A 20,277-nucleotide genomic window follows, 5' to 3' on the forward strand; every position below is an offset into this window, starting at 1 on the left:
ATTTACGTTATGTAAGCTTGATTCTACTGAGGGCCATGAGCTTTAAATATGTCACTTAAGAGCGACTCTTGTTCATTCTCATTAGCTGGTGGCTCATTCGCATCATCATTAGTTTCTTCAAATAATTTTTTAGTAAATGTTTTTATTCGATCACTTAATTCTATTTTTTCATTTAATTCCCGTTGTTCTTCAGTTTCCTGCCTCTGTTGCTGCATTCTCGCTTGTGTTTTATATTCATACGTCTTTGATTTTATTGTTTCCATTTCTTCATTAATCTTATTTATTTCCCTCTCTAGATTTTCATTATGATCTGAAATTTTACTTACTTTATGGCATAATTCATTATTGGCCATATTAATGTCAAAAATATCTTTCAAATCACCGTCAATTAAATCAAGCAATCTTTGAAATATTTTCAAATCCAATTTGTACATCAATCTTTTAACTTGATCATCATTCATATTAAAATCCTTTAGAGCTTGTAAGATTAGATCATCCTGAAATAAGTTTTTGAATAATTCTCTAAATATGTCAATGGAGGCCATAGAAACATCGGTGGTAATTAAATCATTAATAGTAGAGTCATTGAATTTGAAAGAAGGTGGTTTTGTCTCTGTGTATTGGAATGCATCGTTTTCATTATTCAGTTCATCTTGGAATTGATTCAAATTGTCAGTAGTTAAATCAATTCCCTTGTTGAAATTGTCAAAAGTTGGCAGATAATGAGAATCTCGTGTTAATTCTATTTCATTATTTTGGAAATTGCGGTCCTCAAAATGATAATGCTTTCTGTTGTTGTATTTGCTAGAGGAGATTTTTGGTCGGGGATTAGTCACCGGTTCAAACGGATCTTGATCATCAGCATATTGGTTTAAATCTTGCAAGTGATCATCTGCGGCATTTTCATTGTTGTATGCTGGTGATACGGTATCAACAGGCCTCTCATGTACCAGTGGTGAACGTGGAACTTTGATTTTTGTTGAAGGTTTCTTTACAAGGTATTTCCCTGGAGATGATGGAAACGGCCTTTTGGGGGTCCGTATGACTATTACATTGTCAGCATCAACCGTCTTTCTCAAATGGGAACCTCGCTGCCTCAGAAGTAACTTGATGTTTCGTTGAGTATCCATATCCCAATCGAAATACGGGAGATTGGTATTCCTTTGCAAAGGCTCCGTGGTTACCTGATTTTCCATCTGTCTATCCTTTTGAGTATGCAGGCTGTTGTTATTATGATCGGTCGTTGATAGACTCTGGCAATATGTGTCTTGAAGTTGATCCTGCTAGATGGGATTGTTTATATCTGGAAGTCCATATTCAAATTTTCGCGTCCGCGTTATCTTGTATATGGAAATAAGAGAGAAGTATAACGTTAGTCCAAAATCTTCAAGAGATAGAGAAATGAATGTTGTTGTGATGTAGCTTAGAATATTGGCACTATTGATGCATACTCGAAATTTATAATGACAACGATGAGTGGATTTGGGAAAACTACCGATATTTTTCTTAACAATTTAACTAAAAGTTTTGTTCCTTTTCTTTTTGGCAGTCTAGAGCTTCCAAAGTAATTGGTTGTGTATTCAACCTTTTGACAATCATTTGCTGGCGTAGAATGCAATCAATTATTCAAAAAGTTTATGTCAGCTTTAAATGTGACAAAGCGATGTCTTTTTTATCTTGCATTTATTTCCTATATTTGCAGCTATATTTACGGTTTACTATCTCTGTCAAGATCATTAGTGTTCCTGACCACGCCACATCTATTATTATTCTTATAGCAGGCATATGCACTTTATTCCAATGATTTAAGAGGGACGGTACCCCATAGGTGTGGTGTTAAAACCGCGCACTACCCACTTCTATCAATTTATGTTGTAGGAGCAGTGTATATAAATGCATATACGTTGATTTTATCTAATTCTCTATAAGATTCCCCAGCGCATCGTAGCGCTTTTCTTCTTCTTCCTCTTCTATCACGTTTCCAAGGTTGTCATACCGTAAAGTTATTTCATCTTCACTACTTTCGATCACATTACCTAAATTATCATATTTGACAGATTTCTCGGTTAAATAATCTTCTGCATCCTCTTCTTCTTCGTCTTCATCCCCATCGCTTAGGGTTAAATCTCGAAGATTATCATTTACTCTATTTGTATTCCCCATTAACCATATATCATTATCTTGAGCTTGTAATTTGCGCTCTTTAGCCTCTTCATCAATTTTATTCAGCCATGCTTCTTGTGCCTCTTGTATTGAGTCTGAGTCTGTACATTGTGAATACAATTCAAATAATTCTTCATTTAAAGTCAGAAAATTCATCCCCCAAGAGAAATTCGATAATAAATCGGCAGCCCAATCTGATCTCCCAATAATGGCAAAGCATGCCGCCAAAGCTTCTACACAATTTAATTTCCATGGTCTTCCATAATTCACTTGGTTGGCAGCCACCAAATACGGTAAAAGTCTCTCATTTTTTCCACCATTACCACCATTTAATTTACTAAAGGGGATTTCATCAAGACGTGCCCAAGAACATTCTACCACTGCAGCACCAAACTCCTTAATAATATCTGCATCTTCAGGAGAAACCACTTTCTTACCATTGGGTGAGATAATAAGCCCTTGAAACCGTTGCCCAATCTTTAATGACTTAATCAACCCTAATCTTTCCAGTTTCTTACCACTGCATCTTTTAGGGTCACAATGATCAAAATCCCACATCCCTAATTTCACTGGGATCTTTTTTACATTTGAAGTATCCTCATTTTCATGCTTTCTCATCTCCATATTCTTATGGTTGTGTCTAGAACTGTGACCATTGGCACCTCGATGCTGACGGCCCTTACTATCTCCGTCATCCCTCTTTTTATTTTTTCCCTTACCCATTATTTTTCAAACAATTTATATATGAACTTTTCTCCCAATTCTATTCGATACTAATCTACCAGCAACTTATTCCATTGAAACCGTCACTGCTCATCTCATATTGTCATTGTCACTTCTATAGTCAATATTGAAAATTTTTCAAAATGGCAGGGTGATAAAGTAACTTGAGCCCTGTTTTCTCAAAGTTATTTAAACCCTACATTTAAGCACCCCTAGGGTTTGGAGGCGGAGTATAACCTTTTCTTACGTAAAACCATCACGATTGCTTCAAATCATTGGAATATATAAACTGCCATTAACTAATAACAATCAGAAGTAGAATAATGAGATAGTCTGGTTGGCTGACAGAAATATGGAACAATACCACCTACCGACTTTACTAAACCCATTGCTAAACTCAATATTTAATTGTCCCAATCCATCAAATTCACCATTGAAGAAATTATATGCTTCCCTAAAGGATAAGAGTTTCATATTGTTAGTGCCTCCTACAGAAACTTTATTGAATTACACTGATACTAAAACTAAGATACAATTGGAAGATTTATGTTATCATAATGTCGATTTCATTGGAGCTCATATCTTATTACCACCGAAGGACTCTATCAGTAGCAGTAGCAGTACCATCGATGACGGATATACTAGACTGGCATCAATCGAGCAATTCGATACATTGAATGGCGATAATATCCTAGTGAAGTGGAGAAATAATTTTCTGGTTTTATTAAGTGGATCGCCTAATAGACAAAAGATCAAGATTGAGAGAATTCAAGTATTACCTAATTTTAATGATTACTTGCAGGGATCTACCTACTTTATTCTTGTTCATATTGATAAACCTTTGATGAAGGATGTGATTCGACTAAACGATGAGTTGGAGTGTTTTGATACGCTGACACTCCATGATAATGATGGGGATTCTTCTCCCGATGCTCGTCCTTTGATTCAAGATATGTCACAACATGAAAGATCACAATTTGAAAATATAATAAATACCAATGATACGTGGAATAAGAGATTTAAAGATTGGATGAATGAATACAAAGATAGTACCACCGCAGAAGAACCGAACGAAACTCTTTTCAAACAAATTGTTGCCGTTGCATATAATGAATTAAAATCAAATAAAATATTCAAAGGATTTGGCCATCTTCGTCGTTTGATCCATGAGTATCTTGAAATAAATCTATACGACCATTTGTGGTTACAGATTACCACGTTGTGTGCGTTGGATGATGAAACAAAAGGTACAAGAATAAAAAATATTTCCATTGAAGAGATAGACGATAAATTCTATGAAATGTTTCCCCTTGATTTCATTACCAAATTGGAAAAAAATATGGTACGTTCCACAAATTCCATTAATAAACTAAATGGAAAAAATTCATTCAACGAAAAATCAGAAAATTTAATTGCAACATTGCAAATACTGACAAATATGGATAATCCTATAGGTGAGTTAAATCAGGAAAATGAAAAGGGTGCAAATAATTTAATTGATGCTGATACTTTAATAAATCTTTTGATTTTAATTATTTGTAGATCAGAGATCAATATTGTTGATTTGAAAAGAAATATATTCTACTTGAAGAAATTTAATTATGATGAAAATTTGATTAATTTTGGTATATTAAGCTATACCATTTCCACTTTTGAAATTGTTATCTATTCATTTGAAAATATAGTTGAATATGACAAGTTAAAATCATACTCAGAAATCATTGAAAAATTGATAAAAGTGGATGATTTGAAAAAGGTTCCAAAAACGATTAAGTGGGAACAATTTCTAACCTTTAGAAGTGATACTGGGGAGTCCATATTATTTTCCTGTATAACCAACAATCAAACAGAAAAATTTTTAGATTTATTAGTAGACTATGAAGAAATTTTTTCTATGGATAATATATTAGACGACGCAAACGTAGAGGGCACCACTCTCTTAATGCAAGCGCTAATATATCGCAACTTCAAAATATCTATGGTTCTTATCAATCTTTTATTGAGGAATTGCAGTAACAAACAAATAATGGAGTACATCAATAAAATCGATAAATTTAATCGCAATGTGGGCCATTATCTGATTAATGAGCTAGAAATCCTAAAGATTATAGGTAAATATGTTAATTGGAAACAAAGAGACCTTGTCGGGAGGACACCATTGTTTACCATTTTTAGAGGGTATGATCAGCCAAATTACGACGAGGTAATATCTACAGTTTTTGACATCACGTTGAATTGGTATGCTGAAAATGGCTTGAAATTTCAAATGTCAGATCACTATGATCTAAAGGATAATTCAATACTGCATATACTTCGGAGCAATATCGACATTTTGTTTACATATTCTAAAAGAAACCATTTTGAAATAGATATTAACAAGAGAAATTATAAGGGTTTCACACCATTGATGATTTATGTTAAGTATCATAGACTTTCTAATGTCAAACTAATTTTAGGCGACGACCGTCTCCTCTTTAACAGATATCAAAGAGAACTCTACACTACATGTTTTGATTATGCAACTGACTCGACAATTTCAAACGAGTTGGGGAAGCATGCATTACAAAACAATACTGTGTTTGGACGCATTTATATTCATTCTTTGAAAGTCCGCAGTTCCACCAATGCGACATTTTCCTTAACCTTCCCTCTGCCAGACAAAGAAAATGAAACAGGGACAGTTAACATCAAAGTTAAGGCAATAATATCCCTACTTAAGGTTATCCGTAAAAAATCACAAATATCTCTACTACCATTGGATCGTATAATTAAAGTTTTGGTCAAATTGACTTCCAAGGAAAATAACAAAATCATCGTTCGAAAGATTGAGATGTTAAGAAATCAATCATTATTGAGAAGATTAACTGATTGTCTTGACACATTGTTATTTTTTGACATTGGGATTGATTATCTCTCACTGATTACAGATGAAACTAAGTTACTGGGTTGGGTTACAAATGAAAATACAAAATTAAAGCACAACGTTAATAAGACTCATGGGGAAAAGAAATCATTGAAACCGGAAGACATCAATATTATTCAGAGTTTTTTGAAATTTAATGTCAAAGAATTGTATAACGTTTTACTCAATGTGAAAACCTTAGAAAAATTATTAAATTTTATTCATTTGAAGTCAATTGATGTCAAAGAATCCAGACTAGCGTTTGTTCACTTAGTCAAAAGTATTAAAAATGATCAAATTGCACAGGCAACGAATAGATCTTTAGAACCAATTATTGAAATGCAATCATTAGAAAATCAATACTATAATAATACATTAATTCGAGACGAACTTGACTTTTTGAAAGCGTGTACATTAATTTTGACTGGCAACATTGAAGATATCCTAAGAACGCAAATTCCTAACTGGTGGAAGTTGTATGGAGAACTGTTAGAACTGAATAAACACTACAATAAACTTTTCCCTCCTAACCACTACAATAATACACTAGCAACAGACAATCAACATAGTGCCGAAGTTTCTAACGATGTCAATAATGGTGGAGTATTTGGAGGTTTAATCGAGAACCAAAGAAACAAAGCTGTCAAAAAATTGAAAACAGACATTGATCAATTAAAGTACTCTTTGGAAATTCTTGGGAACGAAATATTCAGAAAACATGAGATGTTAGCCGAGGAGTTGAATAAATATATGGAATTTAAGGGTGTTTTTTTTAAGAAGGCCATTATTAGAAATTGGAGGAGAGGTGATTTAGAAGCAGTCAATGATGATTTGATTACATTCACCGAAAAAACATGTTCGATTCTTAGAGATTTGGGAATACCTCTGTAGATCATTTAAAATTAAAATTTGATCCTATTAGCATATAATATAAACTGTTTAAAAAACCAATCAGCATAAGCATTACTATATCAAATTAAAGTTCGTTTCTCAGAATAATGACTATGAATTTGTATATAATCTCATAATATCTAGTACACAATAATAATTTTGGAATAAAGAATAGCAATTAAATTTATTTTGGAGCACCATTTGGACCAAATAGATTATTGGCCATATCCTTAACAGATGGATTATTCATTAAATCGTCTAGATTAGCATCACCAGAGGCTAAATTTTGGGCCATTTCTCTAAGGTTTGGATTTTGCATCATTTCTTGCATCTTTTGCATAGAATTTGGATCGGACATCATTTGCTGGGCAGCTTGCATAACTTGAGGGTTATTCAAGAAGCTGGAAAGACCACCCATACCGCCTCCATTACCAAACAATGAAGACATATCTGGCATACCTGATCCAGCAAAGGGATTAGCAGGTTGTTGGCCAGCAGATCTTGAAGGTTCTGGAGTGGTTGTTGATGATTTTTCCAAATTCATGGAGGATTCGACTCTATTCTTGGCCATTTCAAAATCTCTTTTCATTGCTGGTGTAGCCTTGTCACCTTCCATATCCAAGACCTTCTTATAGTATTCTAAAGCTTCTTCGGGCTTATTTAAGGCGTATTTAGCAAATGCCAATCTAGAGTAACCCTTGGAATAAGCTGGATCAATTTCAATAGCCTTTTCAGCATCCTTAATGGCATTATCATATTCCTTAACTGAAGAATAGGCGGCAGCTCTGTTTGCATAATAGATGACATTAGTTGGTAAAGTCTTAATAGCTTCGCTGTATTTTTCAATGGCCAGTCTATAATCCTTAGCAGCCATAGCTTTATTTCCTTCTAGCTTGAAAGATTCAGCAGTGGCTTTGATCTCAGCATCCTCTACTGGGATATTAACCTTAACAGATTCCTCCTTTTCGGAACCGGTTGAAGTGGCAGATGCACTGGAAAGTATTTCCTTCAAAGTCTTACCGCTGAATTTATCTTGAAGGGTTTGTGCAACAGTATCTCTTTCAAATTCAAAAGATTCTGTGATACAATCAATGGCGACATTTAAAGAATCAGCGCTATCTTCGGAAATTTCCTTGTTTTTGATAACAGTAGATAAAAAATCTACAATAAGGGAACCGACTTCTTTGTTGGATAATGACATTCTGGGTATTACTATCTTGCTGTTCCTTCGTATTTTTGTTCAAATGGTGGTTCATGATTGTTGGAATCAGTGGCAAATATATAGAAATGTCAAATGTTAGTTTCGGAACTTGAAAAAACTGGAACTTACCGGGTAATGACTAATGGTCACAAATAGAATACCATACAATCTTCAAAAACAAAAAAAAAAAAGGAAACAGTTTTCTTAACGGTTCTTTAGTTCTTTCAAAATAAGCTCAAAGTTTCTTTAGGTACTAGGGTTAGTATTGGGTCTTAAGTCTTTTAGTATTTCCGATTAGTAACGATGATTCAAAGCAAAAGGTCTAGTAAAGTTCCTAAACCTAAAGCAATGAATATATATATAAATTGGACAAGTCCTTTCTCCTTCGTAGTTCAGTAGTGTTATTAATTAGTAATGAATTGCTCGTTTTAGTTTTTAATTCATTTTTTTACTTTTTACTGTCAATTTCTACAGGAAAAGTGATTAGAAAGAATAAAACAAGTAAAAAGAAAATAAAAATAATTCCATGTCTTATCCCAATGATGGGGATGTTAATTTTCGGAGACAAAAATACTCAAACTCAAAAACGGCCCACTCCTCACTAGAGAAGCAAGAAACATTCTTTTTTAGCCATCTACCAACTACCACACTTACCGACAAGCAGCATACACACTTGTACACTACGTCCCGGACTGTCACTGGACTTAATATACACTATAATTAACGTGACGGAGTTTTTCTTTTTAATGTCTAGTGTACTCTAAAATATGAATGAGGGTTTGTCTTTGTATACATTTGAAATATAGATCAAAACTTAAGTAAAATGTTCCTTCAAAACTATTTAGTTAACTGTACCATTCCCTTGCAGTTTGCTCATCAATACCATTAGAAATGGATGACTTCCAGCCAAGTGCCTTTTCAAAACCATTAATTCCCGCCCGATAGTTATCAAACACTTCTATTAATTTTTCTCTTGTAGTTTCCACAAATGGACCATGTTGCACTACTTGCTGATCCAAGATCTTCCCACCAATAACGGCAAATTCGGTGTTATCTGATGCAGTAAAACCTCTAATGAAATTCCCATCTGTTTGGAAGAAAACTGAAGAGTGCACTTTGAATACTTCTTCGCCAATAGTAATGGCTCCCTTAGTGACATAAATGAAGGCATTAAAATCTGGAGGGATCTCTTGAGCAAATTCTGTACCTGCCTTATTTGAAATAAAATAATAGAAATCAATTGGTGTATACGCCAAATCTTTTACGGATTCCACATCATATGACTTACCACTAATAACTTTAACATTCAAATTATCATTGACTTGAACCACCGGAATTGTGTCTGCCCTTAAATTTCTGTATCTTGGTTCACAATTTTTCAAATCAGCAGGCAGATCAACCCAAAACTGTAATCCTGTGCTAACTGCACTATCATTCATGGTTACCGGCATCTCACAATGCACAATCCCCTTCCCAGCAGTCATGAATTGCAAATCACCAGGGTACAAGACACCCTTAGAACCTGTGAAATCTTCATGTGCAAGTATGCCACCTGTCACGTAAGTAATTGTCTCCTGACCATGGTGAGGATGATCGGGGAACCCCTCTGGTGGAGTCACTTTAAAGTCATCCAACATTAAGAATGGTGAAAACCTTGTCATTTGATAGGACCCCACCGATCTTCTCACAGTGGCACCATCACCTTCCGATTGTTCCTCTGCAATAAAATGTTTCAGAATCGAACGTTCCTTTTGACTCTCAGCAGTAGCACTGTCTTCATTAACCTGGTCCATTACTGTGGGTGACTTGAACTGGAAGACAACTGTAAGCACTAAAACTAGAGCAGCAATCAAGATATATTTACCTAGCGACACTGAAAAGGTTCCAGTAGGTGGAACCTTCTTTTCCAATTTTTCCTCCTTCTTCATATTGTGATGTATCGTTTTTATATATTCAGGCAGATGCAGATCAAAAAGATTAACCCGCCAAAGTTTCTAGAACGTATCCTCGTTTACAAGTCACTCTGATCTGAGTTCTACCTCTTACATATATATAATTTTCCAAGAGGCAAGGGTTACTTGCTTGTTGCTGGGTTAGTCAGATTTAGTGGCTTCATCTTGGTGTATTATCTATCGTTTTATCAGTTTGAAACTTAGTAAGGCTTTATTAATTTGTATGCCACGGAGAATAAAAAGGGAAACGGCTAATAAAACGGCTTAGGGTTAGCTAATGTTTAGGGCTTGTTTAAATATAGGGCTTAATTGTAAACTAGAAATAGGGTTTTGATATAACAGATGTTACCCGAATTTCAATTTTAGGCGAAAGAAAGGCAGACAAATAAGTAAATAAGGAAGCCATCAAACATTGACGTATTGAGTGAACTATTGCCAACCAATAGAGGAAGAATAGAGTAAGCGTGGGGCTATATATACTATAAAAAATGTCGTCAAGAAAGAAAAATATTCTAAAAGTTATCATCTTGGGTGATTCAGGTGTTGGTAAGACATCCTTGATGCATCGTTACGTTAATGATAAATATTCACAACAATACAAGGCAACTATAGGTGCAGACTTCTTAACGAAAGAAGTTACGATAGATGACGATAAGGTTGCCACCATGCAAGTTTGGGATACCGCAGGACAAGAACGATTCCAATCATTGGGGGTAGCGTTCTACAGAGGTGCAGATTGCTGTGTCTTAGTGTATGATGTGACTAATGCGAAATCTTTTGAAAACATTAAATCATGGAGAGATGAATTCTTGGTTCATGCTAATGTCTCTTCACCAGAGACTTTCCCCTTTGTTATCCTTGGTAATAAAGTGGATATCGATGAAACTAAAAAGGTCGTCAGTGCTAATGCTGCCCAAGAATTAGCCAAGTCGCTGGGAAATACACCATTGTTTATGACAAGTGCTAAGGATTCTATAAACATCGATAATGCATTTGAAGAAATTGCTCGTAGTGCATTACAACAAAACCAAAGTGATGCTGATGCCTTTGATGATGATTTCAATGACGCTATAAATATTCAACTAGATGATGAACCAAATTCTTGTAGCTGTTGAAAATAACCAACATTTTTAAACCGTAAGGACCAAAAGCATTTTTAAGCAATAAAATAAATAAAGAAAGGATCATCTGTAACGTTATTATAATAATGCATGACAATCATACTCTACTTTTTAAGGCTCTACTTTAACCATCGTGCTACATACATTTCATGTTAAGATAATATATAATCTAACCTACCTTCTATAAAATGCCAATTTGATATTTCTTATTTTTTTTTTTTTTTTTTTGATTTCCTTTATTGTTTTACATATTTATCAAATTATATTTCCTAACTAATGAATTACCTCTTAAATGAGACGTTCTTCCCTCTAGTCACATTCTTTCTCTTCTTTGGAGCAGCGGGACCTTCATTTGCAGCAGAATAAGGATCAAATCTTTTCCTCTTGTTGCCATTATTATTACGTCCTCCTCTTGAATTTTTATCATTTGTAAGAACTTTAGCAGTCTTGAAATAATCAATAATCTCCAATTCCGGTTCTTCTCTGTTCTTTGGCTTGTTCTTTATACTCTTGTTCTTATTCGTCTTTCTGAGCACAATGACTTCGTCCAAATCCTCTGGTTTCTCTATCATTTCATTGACTTGACCTTCAGCATTAGTGGCCACGGTGATCGGTGGAATGTTATCTTGATCCTGGGTTTGCTTGTTTTCTTCAATAACAGGTATACAATATTCAACTTCCTCTAATTGTTTCATGGCGTCATCAAATTGTTCAGAACGTTCCTTATATTGCTCCGCAGTTGTCTGAATCTTACCATCTGCAAAATATTTAATTGTTACATCATCAGCAAAGGAAATACCATCGAATAGATATAACTGATCATGGTTTGATAATCTTGTCTTCACAGAGTTATTAAACTTATCACTTAACAACTGGAATTTGGATTTCAAGTTCTGTAATTGGTGTATCGTTAACTTTTGTGAAAGATCATGACCTGTTTCTGGTACTACTGAAATTCCCTCTTCCGCAACATTGTTATCCAAAAATTTGTTGTCCTTCATCTTGGCAAGACAATTTTTGATAAGGTTTGCTAATATCTTTGAATTGGATCTAACATAATCTGTGACTGAATTGCTCACTGAAACAACACCAGGTGCATCAATCGGAGTGTACGCTACCAATGATACTAATAACTGATTGGGCATTACGAATCTTGGCGATTCATCATCTCTTCTAGCAATCTTATCTCTCCATTGGTACAACTCTTTCAAAAGAGGCTCCTTCTGTGGGGGAATATTATATTGGAACATGATAGTTTTCCATGGATCATCCTTTTCAATAGGAGAATAAACTAACCCATTCGTTTGTAGCACTTTAGGTCTAAAGCTGGAATATTCAAATCTTCTCTTGGCAACATTTCTGGATTCTTTTAACACGCCGGCTAACTTATTTTGTTCAATTAGAGAATTTCTCATTTGATCAAAAATGTTTAATAAGAAATGCGTATCTGCTCTTGCGTACGCGTGCATTGCCTTCGAGAGTGGTCTAATTCTCCAATCTGCTAGTTGGTATTTCTTGGAAGTCTTGAATTGAGCAAACTTTTCTAATAAATATGCTAAACTATGTTTGGGCAAGCCCATGGCTCTTGATGCGTGAAAGGTATCAAATAATCCCACCACATAAAGACCTAAATCTCTTTGTAACCAAATTATATCCATGAATGCACCATGGAATACCTTTGTAATCATGGGATTAGCGAAAACGTTATTCAATATTTGTAAATCCTCACGTAATGCTAATGTATCTATCAAATAATCATTCTTCCTCGTACTTATTTGCATGAGACACGTAATACCGTAATATGTTCTATAGTCGTGATGCTCCAAATCCACGGCAATTTCCGTAGAGGCTTCCAAATCGGGCATTATAGATTGTAGTTGAGATACTGTGTCCACCCAAATTGGTTCATTATCTGTCCACGAGGTAGAGGGTATTGGGTCCTTCTTCTGTAATATTAAATCATTATATTCTTGGTGATCAATCTCATATTCGTACGGTTGTGGGTAATGCATTGGAGACGTTTCATCTTCAGGAATCATTTGCATAGACTCCTCCAGGGGCTTTAGTGCAAAGGGTTTTTCTTTCAATAGTGGGATGAAAGGATGTGATTCTGTATTATCAATAGGAGTAGTAAATTTCAATTGTGGCTTCAATATTTGTTTCCCAGGTGTCAAATCTCTGCCCGAGAACTCATCAATATATTGCATACCGGATTGCCCATTACTACCACCGTGTCCACGAGTTATAATATCTATAGACCTATCTGATTTTTCAAATAGATTATCCATCAAATTACCAAAATCCTTCCATATATCTTCTAAGTTCTCCTTTGTTCCATCCACTTGCTCTGAATTTTCATCAATGGATAACAGAACACTGTTAATCATGTCAGCTATTTGGTTAGAGGACTGTTCTAATGAATGAGCAATATCCTTATCTATACTCCTGTAAAAATCGACATCTTGAGCGGCCAGCGCCGACGCAGCTCTAACTGTGTTTACCACCTTAGGAAGTAAAGTCTTTTCCTGTTCTTGTGACTGCTCAGACATGGTTATTTCAATAGTGAACTTTCAATGTGTTTGTCAAACAGTATGGCTGGTAATTCACATATAATATTCTATAGAGGAAAAGTAGTGAAGTTGAAGCTCATCGCAGAAAAATTTTCAATTCATTACCCGAAGATTACGTCTTCGCTATTTTAGTAAATGACTAGAATGAACCACGGGTACTAATATTTGATAAGAAGGTTGGCATAGCCATTGGAAGCAACTTCTAGATAATTGCTTGCCGTACTATAGTAAAACTGGGTGCTTACTGGTTAATTGGCTTGAGAAACTATTTTATTCCAGGGAAATTTCAGGTAAATAGTACCGGAACTCCGAGCTTCATTTCGACGACCCTAGTACTTTAAAATTGAGATCGCAGAAACATCTAGCTACTACTACACTGCTGCAATAATATAATACTTTTGAAAGAAAATGCAGAACTCCAATTTGAACAATTTGAACCATTTTGAAGGGTTTATGCCCATTCATACTATCTTCTATTCAATTTTCCATCCTACTGAAGGTACCAAAGTTTGCTATGAGTTTCCCCCAAAGAACCTCTCCAATTTCCATATTAATTTTGACACGATTAAGAACTATATTATACCCAAAAACCAGCTATGTAACAGGTTATTGACGTTCAAATACGAAAATTATAGAATTGTGTCTTATCCGATCACGATAAATGCACCATATTATGCTAGAAACTTCTTTAGTTTCAATTTTGTCTTTGTATTTCCCTATGAATGCGAAACGTCTCCTTATGAACCTTCCATTGCACGTCTAGGTAAAATGTTTAAGATTCTGGAGGAACAAAGTCAAATATTATCAAAGGCTGAAAATGATCCCATTTATTTTAAATCTGATTACGTACCCACCGAACCAACTACTACTATAATACCACAGATATCACCATCACATAGGAATAAACGAAATAATGACCATAATGACAATAACGATGGTAGTCGGTTCGAAACAGATTTCTTTGGTGAGGAAGAAGATGGTGTGACAAAATTTTCCGTGCAAGATTTAATAATGAGGATATATCAAGATCTGAATAATTACTCGGAGTGTCTAATACCCATTGACAAGGGTAACGATATAAACATCAAGGTATTCCCCTTACTAAAACCTCCACCGAACCACTTAATATCTTTGGAGGATGTTCCTATGTCTCTAATAAATTTGAATAACGTTATTGATGTCAATTGGGATCCAACAATGCTAAACATTGTGCCTTATATTAATGGTGTAAACGACATATCTAAAATTGCTAAATTGACAAAAGCCGATCCATTATTGGTCATCGAATGCATAAAGCATTTAGTATATTATAATTGCGTAATAATAACAGATATTTTCCAGTTTTCAAACGTATATGCTCCAACAAGTTTAATTTGCAGCTTTCTTACAGATCAAGAAATGGCTACTCAATGTCAAAACTACGTCGTACTCCCAATTGGGTCGAAATTATCACACCTTCCTTTTGAAAATAACGGTAATAAACAACCATCAACACCTAAACATTCACGGACGACATCACTAAGCTCATCAATGAGTGGCTCTGTCAATTCTCATGAGCACAGCTACATGGATACAATTCAGAAATCTGAGACATCCTTATCACTTTCCAGTACAGATCCAAATAATCCTCATTTCGAGTTGGCACATTTACCTACAAAGGCGTGTCTATTTGACCTTTACAGATCTTTATCATATGGAGTCACTCTAAGGAGTTGGTATCAGTCAAATGCTACAATTATAACAGAAAATAATGTTGATGTCAGGAAATTCATAAAATTTGGGATCATTAGAGGCTTAATTTATAGATGTCATTCATACCCTATACCGCAACGACCAAGTAATGAAGGTATACAACGAATAGAACGTTTAAATGATATTGATGCGCATCGTCTTCAAATAAGAAGTAGTGGTAGTGCAGCAAGATCAAATTCAGGTTCAGGTTCAGGCTCTTCTGCTTCACCATCTTCAATCAATGTGGATGGTGCTGATGAATTATTAAAGAATGTCTACAAGAAACTAGAACGTCATTCGAAAGTATCATTTATGGATAAGGAAAAAAATGAAAGCATGAAAACAGATGAAAAAGGAAGACCTTCAACAATGACGAAAGAGGAGCGATCAGTACTATTAAAATCGATTGAGAGCTTAGAGAATTTGGATAAAATATGCGTGAAATTAGGTAAATCACGTCAGCAAGTGGAAAGATGGTTGGATGAATTGGGTAACTATAAGATAATTACTTGCTAGCTACCTTAGAAACAGAAATTTGATAATATTACAGTCATGTGCCATTTTAGCTACACAATATTATATATAATTTTACAATAATTTTACCCCCTTGTAATTAAATAGACCCAGTGGTGTGTTTTTAATGAATATTCTTTATTATTTTTGTCCTTGCAATTGAGCGTAATTTAACGATTCAATCGCGATATCTTTTTAGAAGCTAAATTTCCATCATTCTCATCGAGTTGCTTCCTCTTGGAACGAATCTTAAGTATTTGCGAATTACTATTACCAAGTTTACTCTCAGTGACATCTATCCCTCTAACTCCATTTTCCTTATTTTGATTCGAATTTATTAATAATTGGCTTGCTGATCTTAAGGGTCGTAATTTTGATTTTGTCTTGGTTCCAGGTGAGTTATCGTCACCATCGGTAATAGCGACATCGTCCACAATATTATTTAGTGCGATCTTAACCGTCTCGCTTAACTCATCAATATTAAGTAGAGATTTATCTGTGTAATTTATTGCATTCTTTCTGTTCTTTTGCAAAATCATGTTTTTTTCAATGATTTCATTAAAATGTTTATTAAACATTGGATCATTCTCTAAAGCAGTTTTCACATCAGAGTCATCATTACTTAACTGTTCAAGGACTTGTGACTTTATTGATGCGATGGCATTGTGGATAGAAGATGAAGAGGAGGCGAGGTTGGTTTTAATCTTTGAAACTTGTCCAGTCATATTGTGGTGGAACCCATTATTGATAGAATCACATCTATTTATCAATTCAATCGATTCTTCCCATTTATTTCTTTTTGGTTTAAATAATTCCATCTCCTTAGTAATGACATCGTTGGTGGCTGTTCTAAAATTGTCGATCATTAATTTTTTATTTTCCATTAAATGAGCATCCATCATTATTTTAAACTTATTAAATAACTCCGCAGACGATTGAGCCAAAATGTCTGACGTAGCGTTGATGTGAATATTCAATAGATCTTCATGATTATTTTGAAAGAAATCATTATCTAAGTATTGTTTCAGATTATTATATTCCTCACTAATATCAGATAAATTTTCAGTAATTTCATTGTAATAACCAGTAACCATGAATTCTACTTGGGTAACGTGTTCAAATATTTTTTGAAGATTGATAGGTGTTTGTTCCAAGAATTCTTCAATAAATTCTTTATACATCATTTCCGTCTTGTGTTGGGTCTTTTCTAACATGGATGTAATTTCATCTTTAATGACTTTTAAATTCATTTCTACGTCAAAATTTCCTTCAGATTGCCTGATGGCATCTTTATGACTATTTAATATTTTTTTCAATTCGAATAAGTTTTCATTTAAGATGTTGCTTATCTGTGTTTTCAATTGAGATTGTTTAGTTTGATAGTTTTTCACTAGAGAATTCAACTTTTCACGAGACTTCTCCAATTGACCTATTTGTTCCATTAATTTAGTCTCTTTACCGTTTTGAATTTCCAATTTTTCATTCAAATTACTCATGGAATCCTTTAAATTATTAAGTTTAATTCTTTGAAGTTCATTTACTTCATTGGCTGATCTTTTATCTTTCAATAGCATCGAATTTTGTGAAGATAATTTTTCAATCATTCTCTTTGATTCTTGTACTTCTGTCTTTGAACTTTCTAATTCCATGATTAGTTCTTGATAATGTTCATGACTCATATAAATACCGTCTTTTGATTTGGTAGACATTAGATCAGATTTAACTTTAGCCAGTTCACTAGTAATGTTCTTCAAAAGGATGTCCTTTAATATGACTGATCCCAATTGTGGTTTATTCTTAATATTCTTAGCCTTGGATGCATATTCTAATGTACTGCAAGTTTCTTCCGAAGTGACTTTAGCGGGAGAAATAGTAGCGATCAGTGCAGTCTTAGTATTCCCACCTAATGAATCCTGTAATAATCTTGTCAATTTGGATTCTCTAAAGGGTACATGTGGACTCTTATCTGCGAGTGAATTAATGACTCTACCCAACGTCAAGAGACTTTGATTAATGGACCCAGTTTCTTTAGCTCGTTGATTCATAGCACCTGATCTATTAATATTTTCTGAACCAGCCAGGTCCACTAGGTTCATCTTGGATAAACGGAATAAGTTATCCTTGTGCTCTTTATATAAAGTTATTGTAAAAATTGTATGCGATCTACTTGAAAAGTCGTTCATTTTGGTAGATGCTACTTGTCTATGCTTTAATCCCTTTTGTAAAAGTGATAAACCTTCCTTTGCATTGGTAATATGAAATTCTTGTAGATTTTGAATGTAAATCCCATTGGTATTTTCATCGGGTCCTGCTATTGAAGAAGGTTCATCGTTTGTATTTGGTCGCGTATTGTTGCTTGATTTAGCTTTATTGTTGCTATTGTAGTTGTATCTTATTGATTTTTTCCTCATGGCTAAATTCGTTGCATTTGCGTTGGGGAGTATAGAGCTTGTTCTGGGTGAGTTATTTCTTGAGCTGGCTCTACTACTTGCATTGGAATTGCTGTTATTATTGTTATTGTTTGTCGAATCAAAAATTCTTAATTTTCTAGATCCTAGCTGTTGCTGCTGTTGTTGTTCGTCGTTCGAATCATAATTCAACAAATCTTTCAAATCTTCATTATACAACTCCACAAATGAACATTTCACTACAAAATCTGTCGTTGAGCCAGTTACATCTGAATGACGGTGATTATCCAATGTGTCGAATAACTTGAACAGGATTCTGGGGATAATACCAGCGGCATCGCTCAACATGGTCCCATTCTGATACAATTTCTCATCCCCAGTCATTGTATATGTTTTACCCGTGGAAGTCATCCCATAAACGAGAACTGTACAGTTATAGCCCTTGACAAAGTCTCTAAACAGTGGTTCCGCGACTTCTTGGAAAATCAAGTCCTGATCTGCAGCAGGACCAAACACTTTGTCCACCGTGTACGTTTTGGAGTTCATTTGGGCCGTGATTCCCGTTTCGCCAGTGGTATTGATGGATATCTCTTGGGCGCCAGTGATGTCCGGGACAGTGACGACAACTGGACTCTTGGAGTTGATCTCTCTTTCATTACGACCCCTGCATCGGACTGCAACAGTTATGTTCAACTCTGTATCCTCTTCAGGTGGCTCTCTTGTCGTTGTCAGTGGGACATTGGTGATTTCTCTGTCCCGTGTCGGTGGAGCAGGCATATGTGAGCGGTTCAATGGGTACGTTTTGTTTGCTTCTTGTTTAATTTCGTTCAGGAATGGTAAATGGTATGTGACAGCAGGTACCTGATAAGATTGACAGCAGATCTTGGGGGGGAGGAGGGGGTATAGCGCTGTTGTTTGTTGTTGTACATGCAGATGTGTACATTGTGAATTATTGATTGTTTTTGTTTACGTTTTTGTCGTGAAGTGAAAAATCTATTCCGTCAGCGGCTCGTGAGATAAACGCCCATAGTATAAGAGTATGTAACAGCTTTAATGTTGAAACGGACGTTTATTTGTGGGTAGAGGTGTTTCCTAACAATACTTTACAGCTGCCGTATCTCCCCACACCTTAGTGTTTTTACTTAGGTGAAGGACTTAGCTGCAGTGATCTCGAATATGTGCACATGACCCGAAGGGACCTAACGTTATACAATAATATTTCAGTAGCCAACTTAGAATACCACACCTCTTTTGCAACACAAGGCCCACCAAGAATGGGTAACACTACGATAATTTTGCTTGCCCCACCACGTAGGTGAACGTGATCATCATGTGGTAAAGGACCACAACAAATGCTGGACCTTGGATAGGTCGACGTTTTGGAAGGATTGGGTTACGTGATTGTTATCAATTTTAAAGAGAAAGAGTTGTGGAATCAGGTATGGATGTGGTCTGGGTGGAATTAAATAAGAAAGTTGATTTCCCTACTGAATTGAAAAAACAGTTAATGGTTTTCCATCTAAAGGTGGACTTTATGCAAATTAATTGGTGGAATGCATGGCAATGATCCCGAAACACGCAACGGTAAAATCGTTGACAGTATGCTCATTTGATTCTAATTCAGGAGATGGGGACAAGATTTCCAAGGTTGCAATTGAGGCCGTTGAAGCGTTTTTAACTTTCAAAAAAGACTACATTTAGTACTAAATTTATGGTATCAATCCGTTCCTATTTGGCAGTATGGGCACAGTATGGGCACAGTATCCAGTTTTTAAATTAAGATCTGAACTCGAAAAATGACTTACACAACCAAAAGAAATAATCATTACAGTAGCAGGAGTGTACGTCGTATAGAAACTGATACAAAAAGATGCTCTCTTTCCAGCTATATAATATTATTTCTTTAACCCAAGAAGAGGGTGGTACTAAAAGATAGTAATGTCACCGCAGTAATGAGAATTTTAATGGTGCACAACCATAATACCAGTATTATTCATCGTCAATACCAATTTGCCGGACTTCTCAAGTTTTCGTTATTGTCCGAACATTAAAAAATGAAAGTAATAAATAATCATTTACAGTTTACTGTATTAAGTGAACAT

At 35.0% G+C, this 20,277-nt stretch overlaps 8 protein-coding genes across 8 annotated transcripts; 2 read left to right on the forward strand and 6 right to left on the reverse strand.

The window, feature by feature from the left end:
- Positions 1-23: 23 nt before the first annotated feature.
- Positions 24-1,196, reverse strand: AME1 (Ame1p; the record flags this gene model as incomplete). The annotated part of the gene is made up of 1 exon (XM_003677692.1): positions 24-1,196. One exon carries the CDS (start codon positions 1,194-1,196, stop codon positions 24-26), a length of 1,173 nt encoding a protein of 390 aa, XP_003677740.1.
- A 718-nt stretch (positions 1,197-1,914) lies between these two features.
- TSR3 (ribosome biogenesis protein TSR3) lies at positions 1,915-2,886 on the reverse strand (the record flags this gene model as incomplete). Its single annotated transcript, XM_003677693.1, has 1 exon — positions 1,915-2,886. One exon carries the CDS (start codon positions 2,884-2,886, stop codon positions 1,915-1,917), a length of 972 nt encoding a protein of 323 aa, XP_003677741.1.
- A 352-nt stretch (positions 2,887-3,238) lies between these two features.
- On the forward strand, positions 3,239-6,679 carry NCAS0H00820 (uncharacterized protein; the record flags this gene model as incomplete). Its single annotated transcript, XM_003677694.1, has 1 exon — positions 3,239-6,679. One exon carries the CDS (start codon positions 3,239-3,241, stop codon positions 6,677-6,679), a length of 3,441 nt encoding a protein of 1,146 aa, XP_003677742.1.
- A 184-nt stretch (positions 6,680-6,863) lies between these two features.
- On the reverse strand, positions 6,864-7,880 carry SGT2 (Sgt2p; the record flags this gene model as incomplete). Its single annotated transcript, XM_003677695.1, has 1 exon — positions 6,864-7,880. The coding sequence occupies one exon, from the start codon at positions 7,878-7,880 to the stop codon at positions 6,864-6,866; it is 1,017 nt and encodes a 338-aa protein (XP_003677743.1).
- Positions 7,881-8,725: 845 nt separating this feature from the next.
- NCAS0H00840 (pirin family protein) lies at positions 8,726-9,808 on the reverse strand (the record flags this gene model as incomplete). Its single annotated transcript, XM_003677696.1, has 1 exon — positions 8,726-9,808. The coding sequence occupies one exon, from the start codon at positions 9,806-9,808 to the stop codon at positions 8,726-8,728; it is 1,083 nt and encodes a 360-aa protein (XP_003677744.1).
- Positions 9,809-11,234: 1,426 nt separating this feature from the next.
- Positions 11,235-13,502, reverse strand: RRP6 (exosome nuclease subunit RRP6; the record flags this gene model as incomplete). The annotated part of the gene is made up of 1 exon (XM_003677697.1): positions 11,235-13,502. The coding sequence occupies one exon, from the start codon at positions 13,500-13,502 to the stop codon at positions 11,235-11,237; it is 2,268 nt and encodes a 755-aa protein (XP_003677745.1).
- Positions 13,503-13,931: 429 nt separating this feature from the next.
- NPR2 (nitrogen permease regulating protein NPR2) lies at positions 13,932-15,770 on the forward strand (the record flags this gene model as incomplete). Its single annotated transcript, XM_003677698.1, has 1 exon — positions 13,932-15,770. The coding sequence occupies one exon, from the start codon at positions 13,932-13,934 to the stop codon at positions 15,768-15,770; it is 1,839 nt and encodes a 612-aa protein (XP_003677746.1).
- A 167-nt stretch (positions 15,771-15,937) lies between these two features.
- On the reverse strand, positions 15,938-18,952 carry CIN8 (kinesin motor protein CIN8; the record flags this gene model as incomplete). The annotated part of the gene is made up of 1 exon (XM_003677699.1): positions 15,938-18,952. The coding sequence occupies one exon, from the start codon at positions 18,950-18,952 to the stop codon at positions 15,938-15,940; it is 3,015 nt and encodes a 1,004-aa protein (XP_003677747.1).
- Between the last annotated feature and the right edge of the window lie 1,325 nt (positions 18,953-20,277).

This window comes from Naumovozyma castellii, chromosome 8, assembly GCF_000237345.1.
Source record: "Naumovozyma castellii chromosome 8, complete genome".
Taxonomy (NCBI): domain Eukaryota; kingdom Fungi; phylum Ascomycota; class Saccharomycetes; order Saccharomycetales; family Saccharomycetaceae; genus Naumovozyma; species Naumovozyma castellii.